This window comes from Melozone crissalis, unplaced genomic scaffold, assembly GCF_028551555.1.
Source record: "Melozone crissalis strain CALT ecotype California unplaced genomic scaffold, PUWL_Pcris_2 ptg000081l_1, whole genome shotgun sequence".
Classification (NCBI taxonomy): Eukaryota; Metazoa; Chordata; class Aves; order Passeriformes; family Passerellidae; genus Melozone; species Melozone crissalis.
The window spans coordinates 18,027,500-18,051,352 of record NW_026535858.1 but is presented as its reverse complement, the minus strand read 5'-3'; the positions used below and the strand labels follow the sequence as shown (position 1 = coordinate 18,051,352).

At 41.7% G+C, this 23,853-nt stretch overlaps 2 protein-coding genes across 6 annotated transcripts in view; one reads left to right on the top strand and one right to left on the bottom strand.

Annotated features, from left to right (window-relative positions):
• The window catches only part of PLEK (pleckstrin), a 22,797-nt gene extending 5,135 nt beyond the window's left edge, over positions 1–17,662 (bottom strand). Inside the window, exons 1-8 of one of the 5 annotated variants that reach the window (XM_054290543.1) lie at positions 17,429–17,662; positions 15,884–16,010; positions 12,265–12,462; positions 8,733–8,844; positions 8,030–8,185; positions 2,822–3,003; positions 1,710–1,801; positions 713–897 (exon numbers count right to left, since the gene is read on the bottom strand). In XM_054290543.1, coding sequence (XP_054146518.1) covers positions 713–897; positions 1,710–1,801; positions 2,822–3,003; positions 8,030–8,185; positions 8,733–8,780 — 663 coding nt within the window. In that variant the 5' untranslated portion in view covers positions 8,781–8,844; positions 12,265–12,462; positions 15,884–16,010; positions 17,429–17,662. Of the gene's footprint in view, positions 1–712; positions 898–1,709; positions 1,802–2,821; positions 3,004–8,029; positions 8,186–8,732; positions 8,845–12,264; positions 12,463–13,416; positions 14,004–15,883; positions 16,168–16,353; positions 16,574–17,428 lie in introns of those variants that run through there. The other 4 variants (XM_054290542.1, XM_054290540.1, XM_054290544.1 and 1 more) reach the window with 4 other exon arrangements.
• On the top strand, positions 16,720–23,853 carry CNRIP1 (cannabinoid receptor interacting protein 1). Its single transcript, XM_054290545.1, has 3 exons — positions 16,720–16,994; positions 17,674–17,818; positions 22,402–23,853. The coding sequence occupies exons 1-3, from the start codon at positions 16,816–16,818 to the stop codon at positions 22,564–22,566; spliced, it is 489 nt and encodes a 162-aa protein (XP_054146520.1). The 5' UTR covers positions 16,720–16,815; the 3' UTR covers positions 22,567–23,853.

The window sequence follows — 23,853 nt, the reverse complement described above, 5'->3', positions numbered from 1 at the left end:
TTACTTTTTTTCACTTTATAGAAGGCATACTTTTTTGTTAGCATAAGCCCATAAGCCAAATATCTTTCAAACAGTATTTGATGTGGTATTTCAAGTTCTCCAAATCAGGCCACACAATATGAAGTAATGAGTGGAGAAGGCTGGGTATGACACCCAGAACAGGTTACTGGGGGATATTCAAAACTTTTACTTCTTTGCTCATGGGCAAGCTGTGTGTGTGCACGCTCACACTGAGTCGGATTTGATGGCTCTGCACAAAAAAGGGTTTGTAGCTTCTGCCACTCTTTGAAGCCCTGTGAGAATGATTTACTCTCTTCTCTTCCACTGAATCAACAGGGAAACAGATGGTTAAATTCTGGTCACCAGTACAAAAACAGGAACAAAGTCTAAGTTAAAAAGAACCCAGCCTAAAGATGCATACTATGTGAGCCTTCTATCACGCTTTGAGAATTCTCTACAAATTTGTTTCCCACACTTAGTCTCAGCACTCAATTCACACTTAGAAGGTGCCAGAAAAAAAAAAAAAAGCTGTCCTGGTTGCAACTATTAACGTGAGCAGGCTCATTCTGAGCATCACAGGAAAAAGACAATTAAGACAGATTTCTCCACTTCTGTACAATCTTTCCTCCAGGATTTAAGAAGCCCAACAAGAAGCATGAGAAAAGCAGAGCATCAGTAGGTGAGACAATAAAAAACCAGAATCAATGCTCACAAAGTAATAGTAGGCATCACTGAGATCCAGGAAGGGGGTGTCTGACAGTCCCTCTGCAGCTGCCTTGGACGTGTCCCCAGCAGGCTGTAGGTAGCCTTCACTCAGGAGGGAAGAGGCAAGCAGGAGACCTTCTTTGCGATTTCGGATGGAGCTGCTGGACAGCAGCCAGTCAATCACACAGGTGCCTGGTTACAAAGGAACAAAATATCAGCCACAAACCAAGAGAGACATGAAAAAGCCTAAAAGTGCACAGGAAACAAGCCTACTCCATGTATTCATCAATCTCCTGAAAAATATTCTTAGCAACAATATGGGGAGTTAATCTAGGGAGGTTCCTGGCCATCCAGCGAGGTACAGCCTTTCCAGCTGATGGCAGGGGCCAGGACAGCTCTCAAACACCATTTCTGATGGAGAAGAGAGCTGGGAGGGGACACAGGGCTGAGCTGGGAAGCCTCAAAGGCAGAGACTGGGGATGTACGGAGGATAGCCAAGCCTGGATCCAGGCTGCTATGCTGCTAACATAATGCTGTTGGAAATCACCAAGGTTGGAAAATACCTCCAAGATCATCAGTCCAACCATTAACCCAACACTGGCTTGTCCCTCCATAAGCAATGTCCTCAAGTGCTACATCTATGTGTTTTGAGCACAAATACAGATTTGATTTTGAGAGAAACAGGAATTACAATGGGACACTGTTTGGTAATGAAAAATCCAGAATGGAATAATTCTTCTGTATTTAAGTGTTTCACTCTACAATCTACTCAAAAGATTACTTTAATCTTTCCAACTCTAGTAAAATTTCATCCTTCTCCTTTGTTTACCGTGGCCATAACTGAACACTTTTCCAAGATATATCTTTGAGCATCTCCTGGATTAGTCAAGAAAAAAAAATCAAACTTTTATGTGCTCTACAGAGTTTAGAGCTGTTTCACCTCTTTAGTTTTTCAACTCTGCGCTCCCTTCATTGTATAGAATAGAGGGACAGGAGCTCCTTACCTGTAAAGCAGTGATTAAACACTCTTTTATCTTTTTCCAGCTTCAACTCCTTTATTCCCTTTTCAGGATCTTTCATTGAGAGGTACAAAGCACTGTGCATAAAAAGAACCACAGAAACTGTTAGCAACTAAAAAGGTTTTTCCAGTTTGTACAACAATATCATTGTCATCATGTTCAGCTCTCTGCAGAGCTGTAACATGTCTTAGTTTCATCTCTTGCATCTCCTGAAAAATTCAAGTTGCAAAAGCCTAGACGTCTCACTACATTATTTCACAGCTGTGGGAGCAAAGGGCAGAGTGCACAAAGGGCTCACCACATCCCCCTATTTTGAGAATGCAACTACTTGTGGTGACTGTAGCATGAAGAAAGGAACACCCACTGCTGAGGGACCTTCACAGGGCCCCACAGACTCAGCAGGAGGGTTCACTGCTGTGCTCTGTGTTCACCCAAAGGTCCTGGGCTGAGCAGAAAACCTGTCCCTGTCCCAAAGCCTGCATGCTCTCAGATGATCTTGGCCCTGTGCAGTTTTACTGTCTTATAAGAACACTTCAGGCTCATTTTTATCTTGGTATTTACAGCTCAGAGTCAGAAAACAAGTCATCCTTGATTTTGAAAAGTACTAACAGATTGCTTCCCTTTATCTCCTCTTCTCCCTTTGCCAGTTTCATGTTCTTTGGCAGGCACCACAGTCCCCTCACCATCCAAAAACTAGGCTAACATCAGAAGAAGAGAAGATAGAGAGCAAACAAAAGGTCTAAAATATTTTTTGTAATAAATGATTTATTGTATAAAATGCTTCTCCTGGAAGAGTCACACTTTGCCTGGCACATCCTCTTGCACTCCATTATGCCCAGGAATCTCTTTATCAGCAAAAAATCTTCAATAAACAAGCATGTTTTGGTAAATGATAGCATATTCAAAAAGATCTTTCCAGTTCTGATTGCCAGCTCATTTCTGACACATTGTACAAACTGAAGTTTTTAGTCATGCAGAAGGGGCCATGAGAGAATCCATGGACAGACAGGCTCATTGTTCTTCCTGGCCAAGGTTACATATCTGACACACTGACTACAGATGGAAGTAAATGGGAGAGCAGAGCCATGAGAACAAACCTCAGATTGATTGTTTCAGGCAGTCTGATGGACTTCCTTGTGGATTTTCTGGCAAATCTTTGGCCTCCATCTATGTGATGAATTGCTTTCTTGATATCCCGCACCCAGGCATCTCTCTCCTCCAGGTAGGCAGCTTGAAAAAAATGGTCCTGCTGCTTGGCCACAGTAAGCTTGAAGACAAACTGGAATAATAAGTTACAGGAGGGTTTTTTTAAAGTTGCTTTTGTGTAGCCAGTTGGGCACAATTAAGCTGCCACAGCATACAGCATACCTATGCCTAAGGACTATAGAAAGTGCCTTAGAGACACAGTAAAATGATAGAAACTCTGAAGAAAACCATGAACAAGCACTGCACATAACTGAATCCTTTTGTTACTTCACCATCACTGATGCTGACATCATCAGCACATCCAAGGTCTGCTGTGGAGGCAGCTCTCCAGTCACAAAGAGAAACAGACAACTTTCCCAGGCATTGTTCTGGGAAAGGCTGTAAGGAGCTCAGAGAGAAGAATTACAAGCAATTCTTATCTTGCTGCACCTGGTGTTGTGAATATGTGGAATGTGTTATGGAGATATGTTTACCAAAAAGGTGGTTTCTTAATTAGCCAATGGTGACGGTGTTTTAATTAAAGGACCAATCAGGTCCACCTGTAGTGAACTACAGTATAAAAGGAATGGGTTTCTTAATAAAATTATTTAGTCTTCTGTAAATGCATGGAGTGTGGCACTAGTTTATCTGTGTTGTTTCTGACTCAATAGCAACAGTATGTGGCACCAGTACAGCTGCTGATTCTAACTTTTGCTGAGAAGTTCAACACAGCTGAAAGGCTGAAGTGATTCCTTGGAGTGGCTACCTGGAAGAGAGGCTAGACAAGATTAAGAAAATAAAAGTGGGTATTTATTAAAGGCCTTCAATAGGTACACTTTGGGCAGTCAGAAGCCTTTGAGGGGCTACACCCAAGATGGACAATGGTCACAAGTTTTTCAGACAGATATAAGTTTGGTCCATTTACATATCAGGAGTTAATATTCCAATTACAGCTTTAGGTAATGAAGTCATGTACCCCCAGTTTCTTCCCCCCAACTCACTTTTATTTATACTTTCAGGGCCTGGAACAGTGAGGTGTTGGGCTTCAGGCCTAGAGAATCATTTTGTCTGACCAAAATGTGAAGCAGTAGCTAACACTTTATATGGAGTTTTACAGTTATACACTGGGATTTGAAAAAGATGAAAATTAAAATCCTTAGGCATCAGAAGCACCCAGCCCTTGCAGGCTTACAATGGATGTAAATTTTTTTAATGTTTAGAGACACGTGAGCAGTCTGAAGAAGGAAAAATACCTCACATCATATTCAGCTACTGTCTCACAAGGGGAGAAAAGGTCATACACTAGAGAGTACCTGAGTATATTTGCAGCCTAGTAAACCTTTAATGGCTTAGTAGGGAGATGATACCTCCAACCCTTGGCTACACCTTAGGATCACCTATCCAAACAACAATGGAAACACTGTATTTCCCAAAAAATGCGAATAGGTCATCTAGAGGTAGTTGTAAACAGAAAAAGTAACAATAACCTGAAAAAAACCCAAACCAAAACAAAAAACAAACCCCAAAACCATCCAACAAAGTTCACACTGTTTGAACTCATTTCCATCCAGTGATCTTCTGGATGGAAAATCAGGATCTAATTAATCAGGTTTCCACTTCCTCTAGTGTCATGAGTGACACTAATTTGTTCTGTAGTTGTATTATAATAAATATCACAGATTCTGACTCAGCAGGTGTCTAAAAATGCCAAGCTAAGCCACAAGCCAACAGCACGGCTTCATTAGGGCAAGGAAAGCAAAGGCTACTGTCAAAGAGCAGCAAATTTACATCAGTGAAATCAGGACTCTGAATGAGTCTGCTGAAGCCCATGTTTGTAAATTATACATTTCTGAACATCCCTTACAAGCATTTTCCAAACTACGGCCAACAGGAAAAAATCTGACACCCTGAAATTGTGCAGAAGTCCAACTCAATTTCATGGAAGATACATTTCAAACTTATAAAGCAACAAGTCCTCGAAGTCCATCTCAGATAGAAAAGCAGCCTTTTCTTATCTGATAATGTTCATATTTCTAGCAATACTCAGCTTTTCTGTTATGCAGGAAAGACTTACATACTAAAAATCAATGCACAGTGTATGACAAAAGCAAACAGACAGATCTATCCAAATCCCAATATTCAACAGTCAAGCTAACACCCCAGATTAATAGAATGAAATACCAAAGCATTGATGAGATTTTTTACCAAAGGAAAAGAATAGCCTTCTCAAAGAGCTGAGAAGCAACCTAGAGTGAAATGCTAAGAAGAGTTTTTATTTCCAGCACACAGAAAAGACTGGCAAAGCCATTTCTTTTTAGCATTTACAAAGTTAGGCCAGTAAGTATATGGACTTCCAGGCTTCGTCTGAAATTGGTAAAGAGGTTGATTCTCCAGTCCTAGATATGACCAAGCCTCCCTCTGATGATGTACATCTGGTTGTGTTTTTGAGAAAATTAGACCGTTAGACTAAACTAAATACCAACATTTTACATATTTAAATTGGGAGAGATGAATCTAACTATGAGCAACCAAACAGGATAATGCTGTTCACAAGAAAACCATGGGGGAAATGGAAAAAGCTGAAGAATATCAGAATTTATGTTCCATTAAACAATGATCAAACTTTAAATCAAGGACAGCATACAGTGGTGAATGCATTTTGAAATATAATCTCAAAATATGCAGTTGCAGCCCCTTCTGAACAGCCTTTATCTGTGCTTAACAAATCAAAGATTGGTTCTTTTCCCCTCAGCACCTGCAATTTGCAATTGATGTAGTAAACAAAGCATGTTGGTGATGTGCTCTGAGCTTTCAAATGAAGTCCTGGTGCAGATACACAAGCTGATTTAAAAATTTAACCAGGGAAATATGGAAGTTTGTTTGTGGCCCAATAGTCCCTGTTTCAAACTGGGCCCAGACAGATGACACTATACTTAAGACTGACCCAATGAGAATTATCCCACTATTCGCCATACAGAATTCCTGTCCTAAAAATATACTTTCATTTCTAGCCATATAAACTTAAGAACCAGAGTAATTGCCATAAGAGGAGTAACTGTAGGCTTTGACATGTAACTAGTGAGAAGCCAGAACAGAATGCAGAAACATTGAATTCAGCAGTACTGTAAAGCTGTAAAATGCAAGATGTAAAAATAAAGATATTACGTTTTCAAGGAATACATGTAGGAACTTAGGTATAATCATATTGGGCAGTACTTGTAAGAACAATCCTGGTGATAGCTTTGCTCATATGAATAAACATGTTCAATTTTTGACTATTTGAAATTTTAAGTGAAAATCCATCTCCAGGGCTACTGGTTTATGGACTCACAGAACAATCTCACCACCTCAATATGAAGGATCTGCTCCAATGCCTGCTGAAGTAATTTGGATTGTTTCCACTGACTTCAGCAAACCCTGCAGCGAATCTCATTTATGCAAAGCTATTTTGGGTGCCTCAACCCCTGGGTCTCTCTTTGTCTTTATTATCCCTCAGAAAAGGCCCCAGTAACTGAAATGAAACATTATGTAAAGCTCATTGTGTAAACACCCAATGTAAAATTAAGCATAACAGAAAAGCCAGTGCAGCCAAAGGAATGATCTTCAGAGATTGTCACCCTTCCATAAAGATACAATGCATCTCCTGGAGACTGGTGCATCCCAAAGGATGGCTTTGGGCAGGTGAGGATCTCTCTCACTCTGCCTTCAGCAGACATCAGATACTTCAGACCTCTGTGCCTGCTTTGTTGAATGCACATATGCTGGTGAATTATTTTTCATTTATTGTAAATATGTTACTGACATTTCAAGCAACTACTGTGAAACAATATTGATGGCAGTGCCTTTCTGAGAGTTAAAGGAAAAAGCCAAAACCCAACACAGAACTGTTTGAAGAAGAATGCTTTGTGAGAAAAACACAATTTCTACCATTATAATCTAGATCTGTGATACTCTTGCATAGTACCCTTCATACCTCATGTATAGAGTAAGGAGTGTTGTGCTGAGGCTTGTTAATAAGATAATCAGCACAGGATTAACAGCAATCTTTGTTCTCTGCCTCATACTTTTTCTATACTGTCTTAAAGGCAACTTAGAAGTTAACAGGCCCTTTTTCTTGACAGATGTAAGTCTAAAAAGACTAAGTAAGGATCAGGGTGGGTTATTTTCCTATAAATATGGGTTCTGCAACAACAACAACAAAAAAACCAACACCACCACCCCCCCCCCCAAAAAAAAGGAAAAAAAAGAAAGCAGAAGAAAGAAAATAAGGAAAAAGAAGGAAAAAGAAGGAAAAAGCAAAGCCAGCACGTCCAAATCTGACACAAGGGATCCTGATTCCACTTACTACCAAACCTAAGGATAGGTTTAAGCGTCCTCACTTTACTCATATGAAAAAGTAAAGTTCACCATCTCAGCTGTGTCTCACACTTTATATTTTTCTAGAACTCTCACAGAGACTTCTGTCTTTAGTCAGGTATCCCTGCAGTAATTTTTTTTTTAACTGTGGTGGAATAATGTTCCAGATTCTGGGGGACCCCTTTGTCAGAGGAATTCATGGGGATGTCGTGCCTATTTGATGAAACTGAGTAGACAAAATAATAAATTACTAATGATATGATTCTTTGCTCATATGAGAAATCCTGTTTTACCAACTATTTTTCAGGAACCCTGTAACAAAATATGTGTGTCACAGCATTTATCTCCTTCCTGCCTGAACAAGACAGTTGTTCCTTGACAAAAAATAAATGTTTCTCCTTCTCACAAAATACTTTCCCACAACCATTTTTCTGTGGCACTTAGATTTACATTTTATACAGGAGTTGTTGCCATTCAGCTGCAAAACGTCCTCATACCAATAAAATTTAGTTCTGCTCTCTGAGAGATTCAGAAGTTTAATAAAAACCAACCAACCAACCCTCAAGTGCTTTCTGAATTATTCCTCTTGAAGTGTCCTGAATTCAAATAGTGCACAATTCCAAGCCTGCTTGTGACCTCCTCAGGCAAGTAAGAATCTCCACTAGGATGAGTGCCAGGAATTTGCAACCATCACCCTTTTGCCATTTCAGTGCTTCCAGACATATAAGTGTACTGTCAATTCTTTTTGTAAAAAAAGTACGTACCATTCTTTTGCCAAAATCTTGGCATGGGCTGTGAACAGAGCTTCCTTTTAGTGGGATCATCCCTTTGGGACTGTTATCAGCCTTCCGCTTGTAGAATTCAATTCCATCTTCTAAGAGCACAACCCACATTGGCTTCCAGGTATTAAACATGCTGCCCTGCATAAATAAATCACAAATTATGTTCAATGAAGCACTCTTCATGTGATACCCAAGGAAGATATGAGCTTCCAGGGAGTGTCTGATTGATGCTAAAATAACTACAGTTTGTGTTTCAAGGGGAACATGCCACAAACCTCACCCATCCAACTATGCAGTTAAAGATTGTTATTTTTCTGACCACTATTTATTTCCCCTTGTAGTTGCTCTGCCAGTGGAAGCCACTGTGGATTTAAATAAAAGTAAAGGCTTTATCCTATGGGCTGTACGACAAAAGACTCCGAAGCAGGGGTTGCTGTGGAGTGGCAAAGACCTTCCCAAAGACTGGATGTGCCTGTGGCCCACACACTGTCTTTAGGCAAGGTGATGTGACCTCTTTAATCTCACTATTCTTCCTTGATGTTTAGCCCAATTAAGTGCAACTGTGTAGGCTGTGTCTATTTCCTGTTGCCTCTTTGCCAATATTCCACAGTATGTTTCCCTGCATCTTCCCAACCTGTTCAGAGTTAGTTTTCTCTTCCACTCAATCCAAAACTACCCCACTTACCTTCTTAACCAAGTAGCCCTCCCTTATGCGCATTGGCTCTCGCTCCATGGCTTGGGCAATCCTGGTCTCAGCTCTGTCAGTGCTGGCTGTCGAGTTCCTCTGGCAGCAAAGTCTGTGGGATGGTGTTTTTACAGAACAGCTGTGTCATTTCACAAGTTCCTCTCAATGCTAATCGCAAGCCCATTTCCTCTTACAGAGTGAGAGAGGGAAATGCAGAAGTACGTGTGTATTTATAGTCTGTCTCTGACAGCACAGACAACAGCCTGACAAAACACTTCATTATCTCAAATACAGCCAGCCTTGATGGCAGAGTCCTGGGAAGTTAAATAAGCACTTCAGTGCTCAGTCACAAGAAACTGGGCCTGCTCTGCAAATACATGAGCTCTACCAAAACACACAGGGCATGGTGCTGCTGCTGCCTGGCGTGTGCCAAATGATTTCAGAGACAGGTTTTCAATGCATCAATGCTTTCACTTCACCCTGCCTTCCAAAGCTGGCTCTATGAGGGCAAGCATGTGGAGTCTGGCAGGAAGATGAGGACCCTCACTTGGTTAACAAGGATGCGCCCTCTGCTGACATAAGAAATTTGGTCAGGATTTGGATTTTGATGCTGAGGCCTCTCAAAGATGTCAGCTGTCAAATAGGCACAAATGGACTAGACCTGTGCATTACATAGAGCACTGACCATAAAATGCTTTCTACAATCATCTTTTAGTTGCTGCAGAGCTTGTTTGACTTTATTTGAGAAAAGACAAGGCAAACCCATAGTTTTTTATACATACCAGAGTCACAATCCCTCTTCCCCATATAGAAAACAGTGGGGGTATATGGGAAGCAATTAGAGGCTGCTTCATGGTGTCTTGAAGCAGCCTCTTGTGTTCTTTCAAGCACAAGATTCCAGGTCACTTTTGCAGCTAACCTCATTCAGATAAGTGTTGATTGAGCCCAGAGTGACTCCATCTGTCACCTCTGCCAAGCTAAAAATTCCTAAACAGGGACTTTTTTCACAGACAGAAATTCCTGTTCTGCATATGACTCTCTGTCTCAGCCTTTACTCCAAAGGAAGTCTTCCTCAGAAGTCTGACAAGGTCTGTGATAGGGGACCAGAGGGTTAGCAGAGCCTTCAGAGACCTTTCCTAGACATTCCTCACTGATGCCTATTTAGTGGTATTCTCACAAATGAGACTCCACTCCTTCCTTGGTTATCTGTATCAATGCTTCACTATCCCAGCTGCTGGGTGTTTTTCCTCAATGTCTGAATGGAGATTTTCCTTTTCCAGGTCTTTCTCAATGAGTTGCTGGTCAAATGACACATCCAGTCTCTGTGCAGACAGAGCACCTGTACATACCATCTTTTTAAGGTTAAACACTTTAACCTGAAACATTCTGGTTGTGTCATGGTGCATTTTGTCCAAAGCATACCTTTTTGTGATAATTTAATCTATCTCTATATTGTTTGGGGTTTCTAAAACCTGCAGTCCCAGTACATTGTTCCTTTGCTCTGTAAGTCATACTGTTGTAAGGATCTTATTGCTATTAGAGGCACTAGTTGCTGATGAAGAAAGTCATCCATCAGTTTTCAAATGAAAGACTCCATGTATTCTCTAGCTGTGAAGCATACTTGAATTCAACAAATAGATTTTAAAATTATTAGAGACAGAAACTCAAACAGATCTAATAAAACTTCATGGTCCTTGGAACTAAAAGTAAAAGTTTACCACTAAAAAGTGATCAAAAACCTTGTCTAACATTTACAATTTGCCCACCAGGTCTAGGACTTGGAATGAATTGAAGATGCCCTGGATTCCCAGAGCAGAGATGATCTAATGGGATTTCTGAGTCATATTTCTGTGAAGGTTCTCTTCTTTTCCCAGAAGTTTTAAAAGGATGTTTGATGGACTGAGGAGCTTGTAGAATCCTCCTGTATAATGTCTTTTTTGGTCACTAATTCTTTTTGCTTTAAGAAGGCATGAAGAGGGTCCCACAGAGTCAGCTGAGTAATGACAATCACACCAGTGGGGCTACATGTCCTACATTATTAAGCAGCTTTGGCATATTTATCTTTCTCTATACGCTGCCTCATGCCACTAATGCTTAATGCTCAATGGTTAAGTGGCTGCATTCATGCAAACATGAATTAATTACTGATTGGTTGTCACGCTATAAGCATTTTAGCTAAGGTGTGCTAAATTAGCAGTTCCCACAACATGCCTGGCATCTGGCCTCGTCCTGGCACAATGCTCATTTTTCTTTGTTGTATCTATTTGAGCACAGTACATGGTCTATTTTGTTCCAAGGACATGGTCTTCAAAATAACTCTGTAATCTGCAGGTCAGGGTTGTCCAATTCTTGTAGGAGAATAGCATGCCCTTGTTCTGCCAAGAATCCTTCTACAAAGGTGAATTGTTTCCTTCTCTTCCCTTTCATTTCTGCGCTTTTGTCTTCAGAAAAAGATACGTTTTTTTTCCTTTTTCCAATTAGATAAACCAAAAATACTGGCCACAGGCAACAGTAAATCTCGAAGTGTAATTTGGAAGCCAAATTGTCCCTTTATTACCTGCCTTGAGGACATAATGCTTCAGAGCTTGGATCTATGATTAAAGACCGAGAACAGGATCACAGTTAGCTCTTCCTTCGGTCCCTACTTTGCTTCCCCCACCTCAGGTCTGAGGAAAGGAAGACCCCTCTCGAGCTGGAAAGCTTTATGGGGAGCAAAGGCAAAAGGACCTGCCAGCATTTCGCCCCGTGCAGGCATCCTTTGTGCAGGCTTCCCTGCTTACCTGCTCCTGCTGACTCAGTGTTTGTGCTGAATCAAGATGACAGGGCCTCACACAATAAATTGGTGATATGAAATGACCAGGGATAGGTAATCCTCAATAGAATATCTATATATCCCTGTACTAAAATGTGGTTTAATGAAAACAGAAAGGGATGGTGACTCCACAATTTCACAAAAGCTCATTTTTCTCACTTATCTGTGTGAAAAGCCTTTGGAGGTATGAAATGTAAATCTAAACACAGTGGCACCTAGTCAAATACTCCAGAATTTACCATTACTACTTATGCTACTCAGTGTCAAAACACAAAATAACTTCCATCTAATGTTAGCTGAAGGCAACCACTTTATAACACCTCTATATTGTTTCTATTGCATCTTTAAAGCTCAGCTGGTCCATTTGCTGTTCCACTTTACAAGTCTGGTGCAAACTTGTTCTTTAACACTGAGGTTTGGTTTCATTTACCACACACTACTGCAGGGAAATCAGCAGTTCATACCCCCCAGACAGAAATATGCTGATGTAGCTGACTCATTCATGTGAGGCAAAATGGTCCTTAAAAACACAGTAGCTGTGGCAGGTGCAAGGGAGTATGGATTGTGGATGTGAGTCTTCTTTTCCAGCCATTCCTAAAGAGCAGCACCAGGCATAAGAGAGAGGAGGAGCTGCATTTCTTTTACCTCTCCACAAAGGGGAGGAAGAGCTTTGTCAGAAAGAGAAGATAACCTGCAGTGTGGAAATCTGCTATAACTTACTATGTCCTCTCCATTTCTTTCTCAAGTACATAAAAGTGCATGATGTCAGATGAGCAGAATTTGTCACAATATCACCATCTGCAGCAGAACTGAATATGTTAGCTCAGTTTACTCTTCTTGTACAGGAGAACACTGCTGTATTTCTTCAGAAATTTCTTCTTTATTTCTGCTACTTCAGAATAGAAGTTCCTGCAAACACTGGGAAAAAAAGATCAACCACATTTATCTAAGCAAGTGGGACTAAGACGTGTTTATACCAAAAATTGGAACCATACAGCAGCTGCAAGGAAGGCAAAAATCTCAGTTACACCCGCTCCATTGCTCCACAGGCCCTTGCAGAGATGGTTCTAACGTGTTTGCTGCACTGTAAATGCCACAAACCCGCCTAATCTGCAGCAAAAGACATGACCTATCCATAAGTATATGTCACTACAGCAAATCAAGCTGCATTTGCAGGGGAAATTATAACAAATGTTGTATGTTCAAAATTATTGTCTCTGTGGGAAAGACGATATACTCAAGTGATTTCCAAACAAGATAAAGACTGTCCAGCTGATTTTTCAGTAAAAAACCACTTCTAATTCTGCACAGAGGTAGAGAGCTCAAAAGAATCAAAGTTTTAAATTGAGAGCTGGCAGGTGCAAGCTTTAGCACAATTCCCTACATACAGAATCACACATATGGCTATTTTTAGAGCATGAGAGATTGTGGCTTTGCATGCTCTTCTTGAAAAGAAACCCCAAACCACAACATTTCCAAATTTAGCACTGTGTTAAGAAATTAATCAAAGAGGGGCAAGCATAAAAAGGCTAATACAGGTATCACATGGCACCTTAGAATCTAAATGCTGCGGTTTGGCCATCTTAAATGAACCATCTTGTTGTGCCTCGAGGTACATTTTATATATTTAATGTATGTTGAGCTTTGCAGCAGGATTAGAGCATTATTGAGAAGGTCTGCATAAATGTTAATACTTGAAAGCTTATGCAGTTGACATATCATGCCTAGAGAGATCATATTGAGTAGGTACAATCAAGAGACTGAACACATCTCTCCAGAATGTTTTCTAGATAATTCAGACCTGCTTAAAGCATAGGTCGTGGTTCATCTGCATGTTATCTCTTAGCTTTCATTGAACACATCCACCTTCACGTCTCCCCTACAGTAGCTCCCCATCAATAACACACGCGGGTTATGCTGGTGCAGCAGGGAAGGTCTATGCATAAGAAAGAGGTGTTGGAGGATGCAGCTTGTATGTAGCTCACACATCTTGCAGGATGTATGAAACTTCCATAGTCTTAGGAAGAAAAAGAGGTATAGAACTGCTGGGTACAAGTCACTCACCACTCCCTTCAAAAGCACTGAGGCATTTGCCAGGGCACAGGTGAGTGCTCCAATCTTCATACCCAAGGGAAGGGAATTAGCTTAATGTACTTTGTTGACTGCACAGAACAACTGGGAAGCCTCAGCTGCCAGGGGAATGAAAAGTAGATTTGAAGGACTGAAAAAAACCAAACCAAACCACGGACACACACACACACAAAACCCAAACAACCCCCTCAAAACAAACAAACAAACAAACAAATAGAAAAACAGTTTTGCAGTTTAGAAAGACATTAAATATTGTAGCCCACCCTTCAAATGTAGGTGTAGAGAATGGAGGAAGTGACACAACTTTATCTTTTTGTTCCCAGAAGCAAATTGCTGCTGTGGCTTAGAGAAGTAGGACTTTGTCCTAAGTCTATGATTATTTATTTAGCTTTGAATGTCAGCATGTTTACTCTGTGCTCCTGGAAAAACCACACCGACTCTTCTTCCGTCAGATATTTTGCTCCCTACAGAATATCAAGCGATTAACATCAGGTAATGTAGCAGCCTGAGATCTGGGACCCATAGAAAATCCCCATGGGGACTGGAAGGGCTTGGTTTCTCTAGCCAGGGCCCATTCCACAGCATCAAGCACCTTCATCCTTGGGCTGAGGCCAAGCCAGGTACTCAACATGCAGGGTGAGGTCAAGGGCATCCATGGCTGGAGACATCAGTGGCGGAGCTGGAGATCAGCCGTCCTAAGCATAATTCAGGAAGGGTATGGGAACCAAAACTAAACATGGGCAGCCTCAGGTGATGCTGGTCAGGGTCATTAAGGTGGGCAGCAACAAAACTAATCTCCCAGAAGGACTTAGCAAAGGCAACTCCTTCTTCCCTTGATCTATACTGATAAAGGGCATCTGGTGGGATCAAATAAGTAAATGTATTAACACAAGTGAAATTATTAGATCAATCAAAAGAAGGTCATTGTCTAAATTAATAATTTCTTCTTCAGAAATGTTCTACTCTCACCATGTTACACTTGCATATGGTAAGACAGTTACTATGCATAAACATTCCATAATATGGTGCTTTTTTAGTTATCCCTCATGTTTGCCTAATACTGGTCAGGGATAAAGTCCCAGTCCGTGCTGTGTCCATAGAAAGACAATCATTCAGGCAGAAATAATGAGGGAAAAAAACCCTTCATTATAGATCTGACCTCTCATATACTTAGGAAGCTAATTGCAATCAATGACTTCAGCTACACACAATTTACTACAATATGTCATGTCTGGCCCATGAAGCAAGTAAATCTGATCCCTGGCCATTACTCTTCACACACCACTTTAAGTGATAGTATCACATTCTGCACAGGTTAGGCCTCTGTGATTTCATATGGAATTACATTTGAAGTTACAGAAAGGGCATTTACTGCCAGCAAAACTTCAACAAGCTACCAAATGCAGCAGTTTCTGCAGAATGCAATGCAAAATGAGATTTCTCTTGCAGTAATGAAAAGAGATAAGGAGAAATGCACCAGGAGTGGGTGTTGTTTGTTTATTTTTGATTTGTTTAGTATTTTTGCAGAGATACACAGTTCTGAGAAGCAGGGGTGATATTCTGCCCCTGTATTTGTGAAAACCTGAATGGCTGAACACATTATGAAGGTTGTGTTTAGCTGGATACTAAGCAAGGGATATTCAGTAGGATTTTGGGGTTTTTTTTCCCAGAGGTTTTCCGCAGAATGTATTATTTTGCTGAAAGTTCCTAATAAAATTAAATCACTGAAACTTGCATGCATAAGAAAATGCAGCTGGTCAATGCTGTATCTACAATTTAGCTTTTTTCACATTGCACCACTACATGTACATCCCAGCCTTACAGAAACAAGGAACAGGTTAGTCCAGTGCAACATGGACCTATGAAATTCTCGTAACAAAACCATTAACTCTGCCATAATGTCCAAGCAAAAAATATATTTGTGGCCCAAAGCTTGTGTCAGACATAAGGGTGCTACAGCAAACAAGAACAAATAAAAAAGAATGGAAAATAGGCACAAACCTGCCTGGGTTAAAAGTAATCTTTTTAGAGATGGGAATGAGACAGGCTGAGTTGGATTATGGTAAATTTTTCCGTTTCAAGGATCTTTGTTCAAGAACATAGAGCACCAGCCATATGTAGAGAGTAGTATTAGACTTCAAAGCAAGACATTCTGATCTTATAGTGCAGTTACAGAGTAGTTTTTTTTTTTTTTTCTATTTAAATAAGAGGATTGCAATGAAGTGATTAAAATAATCCCAACAGAAACCTTGGCCTGCTGATGTTGACTGTTGACCTCAGGGAGCAAGAAAGCGACCCTCAGTCCAGGCATGGTGACTCTGACAGTCAAGAAAGCAACCCTCAGTCCAGGCATGGTAACTCAACAAAACCTTTTCCTGCACCGGGAGAGAGAAGAACCAGAAAACCACGTCTTTGCTGCCCGCCCTCCCCTCTCTCGGGCAGCTTTGGCTCCTCCGTGCCGCCACACAGATGTTTCAGCCCACCCCAGAGGGCTCAATCAACCCGCAGGAGGCCTTTCCCGGGTGGGAGATCGGAGGGTGATTTGGGGGGGCTCTCCCCAGGCGAGGGGGTCGAGGGTGGTTTGGGGGGCTCCCTCAGGTGAGGGGTCAGGGGTGGTTTGGGGGGCTCTCCCAGGTGAGGGGTCAGGGGTGGTTTGGGGGGCTCTCCCAGGTGAGGGGTCGGGGGTGGTTTGGGGGCTCCCCTCGGCCGGGACCCCACGGAGGAGCCCGTGGGCCGCTCCCTGCCCTTGCCGCTGTCCGCGCCCGTGGTGCTGAACCCGCGGAGCCCGGCCCAGGCCGTCTCGTTTCCTCCGGGACGAGCTGCGGGATTAAGACTGCAGTAATCGGGGCCGGATTAACTCCCTGGAAACCAGCAGCAATCTGAGCAGCTGCAAATGTGCCCCAGATCAGGATATGGGCCGGGGTGATGAAGTGGAGGCGGGGGGGAAGAAGAAGGGGAAAGACATCAACCGCCAGGTGCTACGCCGTGATTAATAGGAGGGAAAATAAATAATCAAGTATCTCATCCGCTGCTTTTGGGAAGGGCTGGGCTGGCTGGGATCCGGCAGCCCCTCCTCTTCCTTCTCCCTCCTCCTCTTCCTCTCCCTCGCTCCCGGCCAGCCGCCTTTCCTCGGAGGGGCGAGACGCGCGCAGAGCCCACAGGCCCCTCTGGCCGCAAGCGATGGGCGACATCCCCGGCCTCGTGAAAATCAGCGTCTCCCTCAAAATCCAGCCCAACGACGGCGCCGTGTATTTCAAGGTGGACGGGCAGCGCTTCGGTCAGAACCGCACCATCAAGCTGCTGACCGGGGCCAAGTACAAGATCGAGGTGTCCCTCCGACCCGGCACCGTCCAGGCCACGTAAGTGCGGCCATCCTCCTCAGGGCGGCTCCCCCGGCCCTCCTCTCCCTCCCTGCTGCTTTATTTTTAGACGTTTAATGTTTTTTCCTGGCAGGCTGTCAGCGCGGGGTTCCCGTGATTTCTCCCTCCCCGCCCTTTTACTTGGGTGGCCCCGTTTCTGGCTCCCTCGCCAGCTGTTCCCTGTGCTCCGCCTGGCTGGCCTGAGGGCGGCCACCTTTGGGAATGGCTGCCTTCCCTCTCCCTCCCCACCTTCTCCCGAAGATTTTTCAAGCCCAGCTCCTTTTCTCCTTCCTTCCCCGCGGCTTTCGCTGGAGGAAGAAGCCCCTTCTACACAATGCCCAAGCCTCGCTGCGGCGTGGCAAAGCAGAGACAGGGACCAGACGGGGAACCGGCTCTGGGTGGAGGGGTGGCCCCGCCGAAGAGATTCGACTAACCTCTCCCGATCCATTCGAAATCAGATCCCGCCTGCCACTCCTTTCTAGTCCTTCCCTGGGTGACTGCAGAGCCCTGGCATATTTCAGAAGCCCCAGTGAGTCAGCAGCACATGCAGGTCTGCTAAAATGCCTGAAGCTTTTTCCCAGTACAGAGGCTACCAAGCTGCAAACACACGTGCTGGCTTCAAACTCCCAAGGAAGGGGGAATTCAGGGCTGTGAAAGGCTGGATCCTGTCTTTTTGTAGGACCATGGGCATCGGCGGTGTTAATGTCCCACTGGAAGAAAAATCCCGTGATGCACAAGTGGCCTCTTACACAGGGATCTATGACACCGAGGGGGTGCCCCATACCAAAAGTGGGGAAAGACAGCCCATCCAAGTCAACATGCAGGTATGTGGTTCTCCAAGCCTGGCATGAGACGATGAGGGAGGGCAGCAGGGGGTTGAGTCCCAGAGAGAGTGTGGTGAAGTATTCCAGGGCAAAGTCTGGTTGCAGCTGCTGCCTTCCTCTTTGCTTTGTGTCACTAAGGTTGCTGGCCAGAACATAGCTGAAAAAGACAAATCCTGCTGCCTTCTCTCCCAAGAAAACAGCAAGGGCCAGGAGGAAGTATAAGGTTTTCTAGAGACCTGCAAAACCCTTTGGGGTGCTGCAGCAGAAAGAATTGTGTGCTGAACATCCCACCCCTTCTATAGGACATACTATACATATCGGGCAGCTCCCACTGAGGTTCTTGGCTAGAGGTCCAATCCCTTGGCATACAGGGACCCTCTTTTCCCTGGCAGCACCATTTTTTTTGGCACAGAGCATGTCCCAAGCACAAGGGGTGACTGCTCTCCCCTTCAATCTGTCACCTTCAGCATGCCTGAGGACTTGCTGGAGACTAGAAGCATGCAGGAGAACACCCAAGGCTGTCTTCTCTCTTTTCCCATATGTTTCCATTATCTGCACCCACAAACCTAAATTCATATTTAAGTGGCTCCTCACCCCAGTCTTAGAGGGAGGCTCCATGGCCCCACAGTGAGATGACAAAAGCTCCAGCCCACAGGGCAGCAGAGCTAACAGAAAACATGAAGGCAGGCAGATTTCCACAGCACTCTTTGGGTGGTATGCTCAGTTTTGGCAGTGTTTTTTCTTCTCCTGATTATAGATGTGTGGGATTCCTGCTGTTTATTCCATGTCTTCTCTACCAAAAAAAGGAATCAAGGCAGTAAGCCATCTTCATCTGAAGCTCTCTTAAGAGTCTGTTCCAGCTTAAACAAGCCCACCAAATTTCAGAATTTTATGACGTTTGCTTAGTGCACAGAAGATTTCATATTGCTCTTCAGTATTTCTTTTCTGGAATCATAGTTCAGTATGGTAATCCTCTTCTGAATAAGAACTGTAACATCTCCATTTGGTGTTTCTAATAATTACAATGTGCCTAACTTAATTTTGGAGATTGACATCACATTACTATTTCATAATAGTAGGTTATTAAGACTAATATGGAGTATTATGTTAATCACTTTTATATACAGCCACCACCCAGGAAAACCAAACATAGTATTATTTCACAAAAAGCTGAACATAGCTGCTGGATGCTACTGTTGATCATTGTAGTTATATTTCACCTTGCACCAGGAGGAGAAAGGACAGCATTCCCAAAAAAACATCTGCTTTGACTCAGGCATCCCTGTTTTGCTGGTTACCTTTACCCTTAAGTGCAGCACTGATGTGAACTCTGAAAATCTAGAAATTTAACTTTTCCTTTGGAGAAAACCAAGTCAAATCACAGATAAAATGTAAGGAGGTTCTGACTTTCAGTGACAAGCTCTGACATGGTTTGTTGCAGCATCAGAATGAGAAGCCACAATATTTGCCCAAAGAGCTGCTTTTACAGATCAGATCCTGGGATATTAACCATGAAACTAATAGGATTTTCAAGCATTAAGCAAGTCCTTAATTCCTTTTAGGAACTGATCTTGCTAGATAGGTTCATCAGTACAGACTTAGATACCCACAAATGATACTTTTAAGTATTAAATATAGACAACTCAACAGGGATTTATATGTTTAACTGATCATTTAGTGCTTAGCTAAGTGGAGCTGTAATAGATTTAGGGAACAAGCCTCAGATACCTCAGTCTGAAAACTGCTTTGGATACCTACTTCCTGAACCTTCAAAACTGAGCTTATTGCAGACAGCTTTAGATTTTCCTATTTCCCTCAACTATGAGGAACTTCTGCCTCCACTTCCTTTTCTAAGACAGAATTCTGATGCATCCTATGGTGATAAGGACACTATTTTAGGCATAAAAACTGAATTCACATTAGAAATGGATTGTGAGATCAGTCCTGCAGTCAAAAACAAGTCTAATATTGCCAGTCTAGTGTCTGAATAACTTAAGGTCCGTTAAGATCCATAAGAACTTCTTTCCTATCTGCTTTGAAACTTTTAACAAATAATTCTTTGTGTTGCTGCTTTAACTGGCTAGTAGACATCTGACCCATGACAGCCAGAGTTTATACATGTTGAATAGCAATCCTGTTTCTGAATTCCAGAATCTGATTACATGTTTCTGTTACCTAATTGGTCAATCATGCAGACTATCCAGAAACTGCTAAACTGTCTAGCAAATGGTGTAAACTAAGTTAGAAGCCTGCCTTTGGGCCTCATTTTATTCTTGATCAGACTAGTCTAAGATTGAATAAAGACGCTAGAACTGTATTAACAGTAATAACTATAAAATCATGTCAGCCTGCAAATGTAGAGGGAGTGATTAATTAACTATTTACTCCTACAGCACCAGATGACAGAGAAGAGCAGACAGGGAAATATACTTAATATGAAGCCTGACCTGCAAAGGGCAGGGCTATTCTTCCTGCCTGGGGATGCCCATATATGAGCTCAGTGGAGTAGCCAGGATTCAACTGTAGGAGCCATGGGAATTCAGGAGAGCTCTAAGGATGCAGAATGTTAATTATGCCACATAGCTTCTGCATGTGTTAAGTACCAGGCTGAGGGAGGCACATGGTAGTAGAAAAGCTCTGCAATTAATTTTTTTCCTTCTCCTGGAAACCCAGAGCAGTCAAACTACTCAGGGTAGCTCAGCAAACTGGGTCATTAAGGAAAATTAAATTTGCTTTCTTTATCTATCTTTTTGAAATTCAGATCCTTCATACATTAATGAAATGAAATTATGCTATTGTGTCATATCACCTTCTAAAAATGTTACTAGAAATGCCTTTTCTTCCTTAGTTTCCACAGTGAGGGTGCCTGATTGTTCTCTCTGACAAGTTTTGTGGACTGTGCACAGTAATACCCAATGTGCTTAACCTTTACTGTCTTGCATTATGAATGTAACAGGACTACTATCAAAGATGATTGATTAAAAAAAAGTCCTTAATTAAGGTTTTAGTTGCTGGGAGAGATAAAATACCCTGTACATCTGATTCTTTCTTAGTCAAAGGAAGTGGCAGAAATGTTTCTGTTACTTCTTCAAGGTAACACTTGTAACTGGAGCCGAATAAAAGCCCTCCACTTACAGCACACAGCAACTTCTGCTATTGTTGAGGCTAAATTTAACTTACCAGGGTGGGCGGAGGGAAGGTTTAAAGTAATGGCTGTTATACAGCAGCACCTTACAAACCACATTTTTAATTTCAAAAAAACAATGACAAATGTGTCATTCTGAAAAATCTGGATACAGAAGACTCTGCTTGTAAATCGGTAACAATTTCTCTGTAAAAGGGCTTTCCTACTGACTTTGCAAGTGTGATTATAGCAGGCAGATGATCAAAGATCAGCTCCCAGGCACATGATAGGAATGGAAAACAGTCAAATGAAGAAGCTGTCATTAAAGTGAGTGATGGAAATACTGAAAGGGAAAAAATACTGAAGAATAGTGCCATTCAGTAGCACTTAATTCATTATCTAGTATCTTCTAACAACATAACACAATCAACAAGCCATACTGGCTTAAGGCCAATGGCAATACATACAGGCTTCACACCCACACTTGAGATTCTCTGCAATGTCTCAAGGCATAGGAACCCCAATTTTCCATTACCATTAAAACTGAAATCGTAATTTATGCTTGAAATCTTCACTGAGATTTTTCTGATGTTGTACAGGTGTCTAGGAGTGACTTAAAGAAAAAAAGAACAGCAAACAACTTCATTTTACAGAACTTTTTTATTATAGCCATAGAACTTTTGTTGTAGCCACAGTCTCATTCACTTCAAAGCTGCATGCACAGACAATTTAAAGTCAATTCTCACTTCTTCACTGTATTAGACACTTATCTGCTTAACAGGCTGATTATCTTTTTTATTTGCTTGTATTACTCAGCTGCAACTATCACAGTCCAACTAACAGTTGCAGATATGCACACAGAAATTCTCTTGCTCAAGTCTAATTTAAAATGTGCAATAGAATCCCAGGAAAGTAGTAAGTGGTGTGCAAGAGCAGCACATCTCAGTCAATACACTACAAATACAAGACTCCAAAATGCAGATACATTAAAAATTTCAGACTGAGGAAAAGAAGAATCTTCCCAATCCCAACTGCAGTCTCTAGGTATGGTATAAAGGTAAAGTGATGGTCTGTATCACTGCAGATCACTGGTACATGATCTACAGTATATACAAGCTGTGTCATCTTAAGAAAGATTATGGTTTTGATTCTTGTTGTTAGTAACATTTATCCATGTGGCAACTTGAATATTTTTACTCCCTTGCCTATCCCAGATATGAGTGCAAGAGGACAGTACATGCAGGATCTGATCCTTCATGTATTATGTATGGCTAAACATAAAAGACTTTCTGATTGCTAGAGCAGGTTTTACAGGTCTTCGATTTATTGATCTGAGGATCAATGATCCTTATACCAGATGTTTTATGTTCTGCAGCTTCATAAGTGTTATTTCTCAGGATGAGAGAGAAACCAACAAAATAATCAGCTCACTAACACTGGTATTCCCTCTTCCTCACAGTTTAATGACATTGGAGTTTTTGAGACAGTCTGGCAAGTCAAATTCTACAACTACCACAAACGGGATCATTGCCAGTGGGGAAACAGCTTTGGCAGTATTGAGTACGAATGCAAACCAAATGAAACACGCAGTCTCATGTGGATCAATAAAGAGACCTTCCACTGAAGAGATGGGAAACCAATACTGCTGGACAATCTCCCTAAAAAAAAAAATCTACCTTTTTAAACCAGCAAGAAGCCTTAATAAAGGCATACTGTAACACTGCTTTGTCCATAAGGTTCCAGCAACTACATTGTATATACAGGTGGTGCCACTAAAATATTTGCCTATTACTGTATTTTAAGTTTACCATGGCACCTGCAACATTCTTTATCTGTCGCCCTGAGAATCCTGAAAGGTTCATGGTAAAGGATTATCTGATAGCTTGGTAGGATGTCATATCATAATACTGTTGTAAGTATTTGGATTATTCTGACTAGATGTAACAACTTTTGTGAAGTGTTTTGCTTCATTGCTTAGAATTTGGATTAACATCACATTGGTGATTTCTGTATTTACATTTGTGTTTGCTCCAAAATTGGTGTGTTCCTTCAAGCATTTTGTTGTACTGTCTTCCCAGTGGACACCAAAAATTAAAAATATGATTACTTGTAGGTTTAGCTAAATGGCAGCTAATGCACTGTTGGTATTATGCTTTCATACCAAGGGATTTGGGAACTCATTCTCCCTTTTGTTAAGTGCTGTAAGATATTCTGTGAAGTTTGCTAATTTACCACATCTCCTAAAGAGGATTATTTTTTGTTATGTTTTTCAGTCTTTGAAATAGCATTAGGAAATGGTGTAAAACATGATGAAGGAAGAGCAATAAGTCCATTATGTTATCCAAGACATCTAACAACATGGCTATGACCTATCTTAAGATCATATAGTATCCTTGAGAGATACAGCAGCCATACCTAATTTATTTCCTAGAGTAAGAGTTCTGATATTAAACTCCATTCTTATTTTAATTGCACATTGATGAGATCAGTTAAATCTTACAAATTGACATTTATAAGCCTGACCACTGTATTCATTGACAAGATTTCTGACCAACAAGCACTCAGTAGTGTGAAGGTGCAGATCCCAGGGCATGTTTATACATGCACTGCAGTCTTTCAAATAAAGATAAGCATGCAAGCATTTGCATAGTTATAACTAAAGGTGCTTCATAAACACTAGATCAGTGTTTAACACAAACAGACAACACAAAACAGATGTATCTTTAATTTCTGTAAAGACAGGGAAGGAAGGAAACAACTACACTTGTCCTGTCCCCAGCTTGGGTTGAAGTAAGCTGTCAGTTCCTGCATATCTGTTATTCCCTTTGTGAATAATTTGTAAATTGTATATGTAAATGGTAAACATGACTTTTGATCTTTGTAATAAAGGACCTAAACAATTTCTTCTCTA

Excerpts from the sequence above, each read along its gene's own strand:
- CNRIP1 (XM_054290545.1), top strand. The coding sequence starts at position 16,816 with ATGGGCGACATCCCCGGCCTCGTGAAAATCAGCGTCTCCCTCAAAATC. Across the intron at positions 16,995-17,673 it reads CCCGGCACCGTCCAGGCCAC|GACCATGGGCATCGGCGGTG; the intron begins GTAAGTGCGGCC and ends GTCTTTTTGTAG. Across the intron at positions 17,819-22,401 it reads CCATCCAAGTCAACATGCAG|TTTAATGACATTGGAGTTTT; the intron begins GTATGTGGTTCT and ends TCTTCCTCACAG.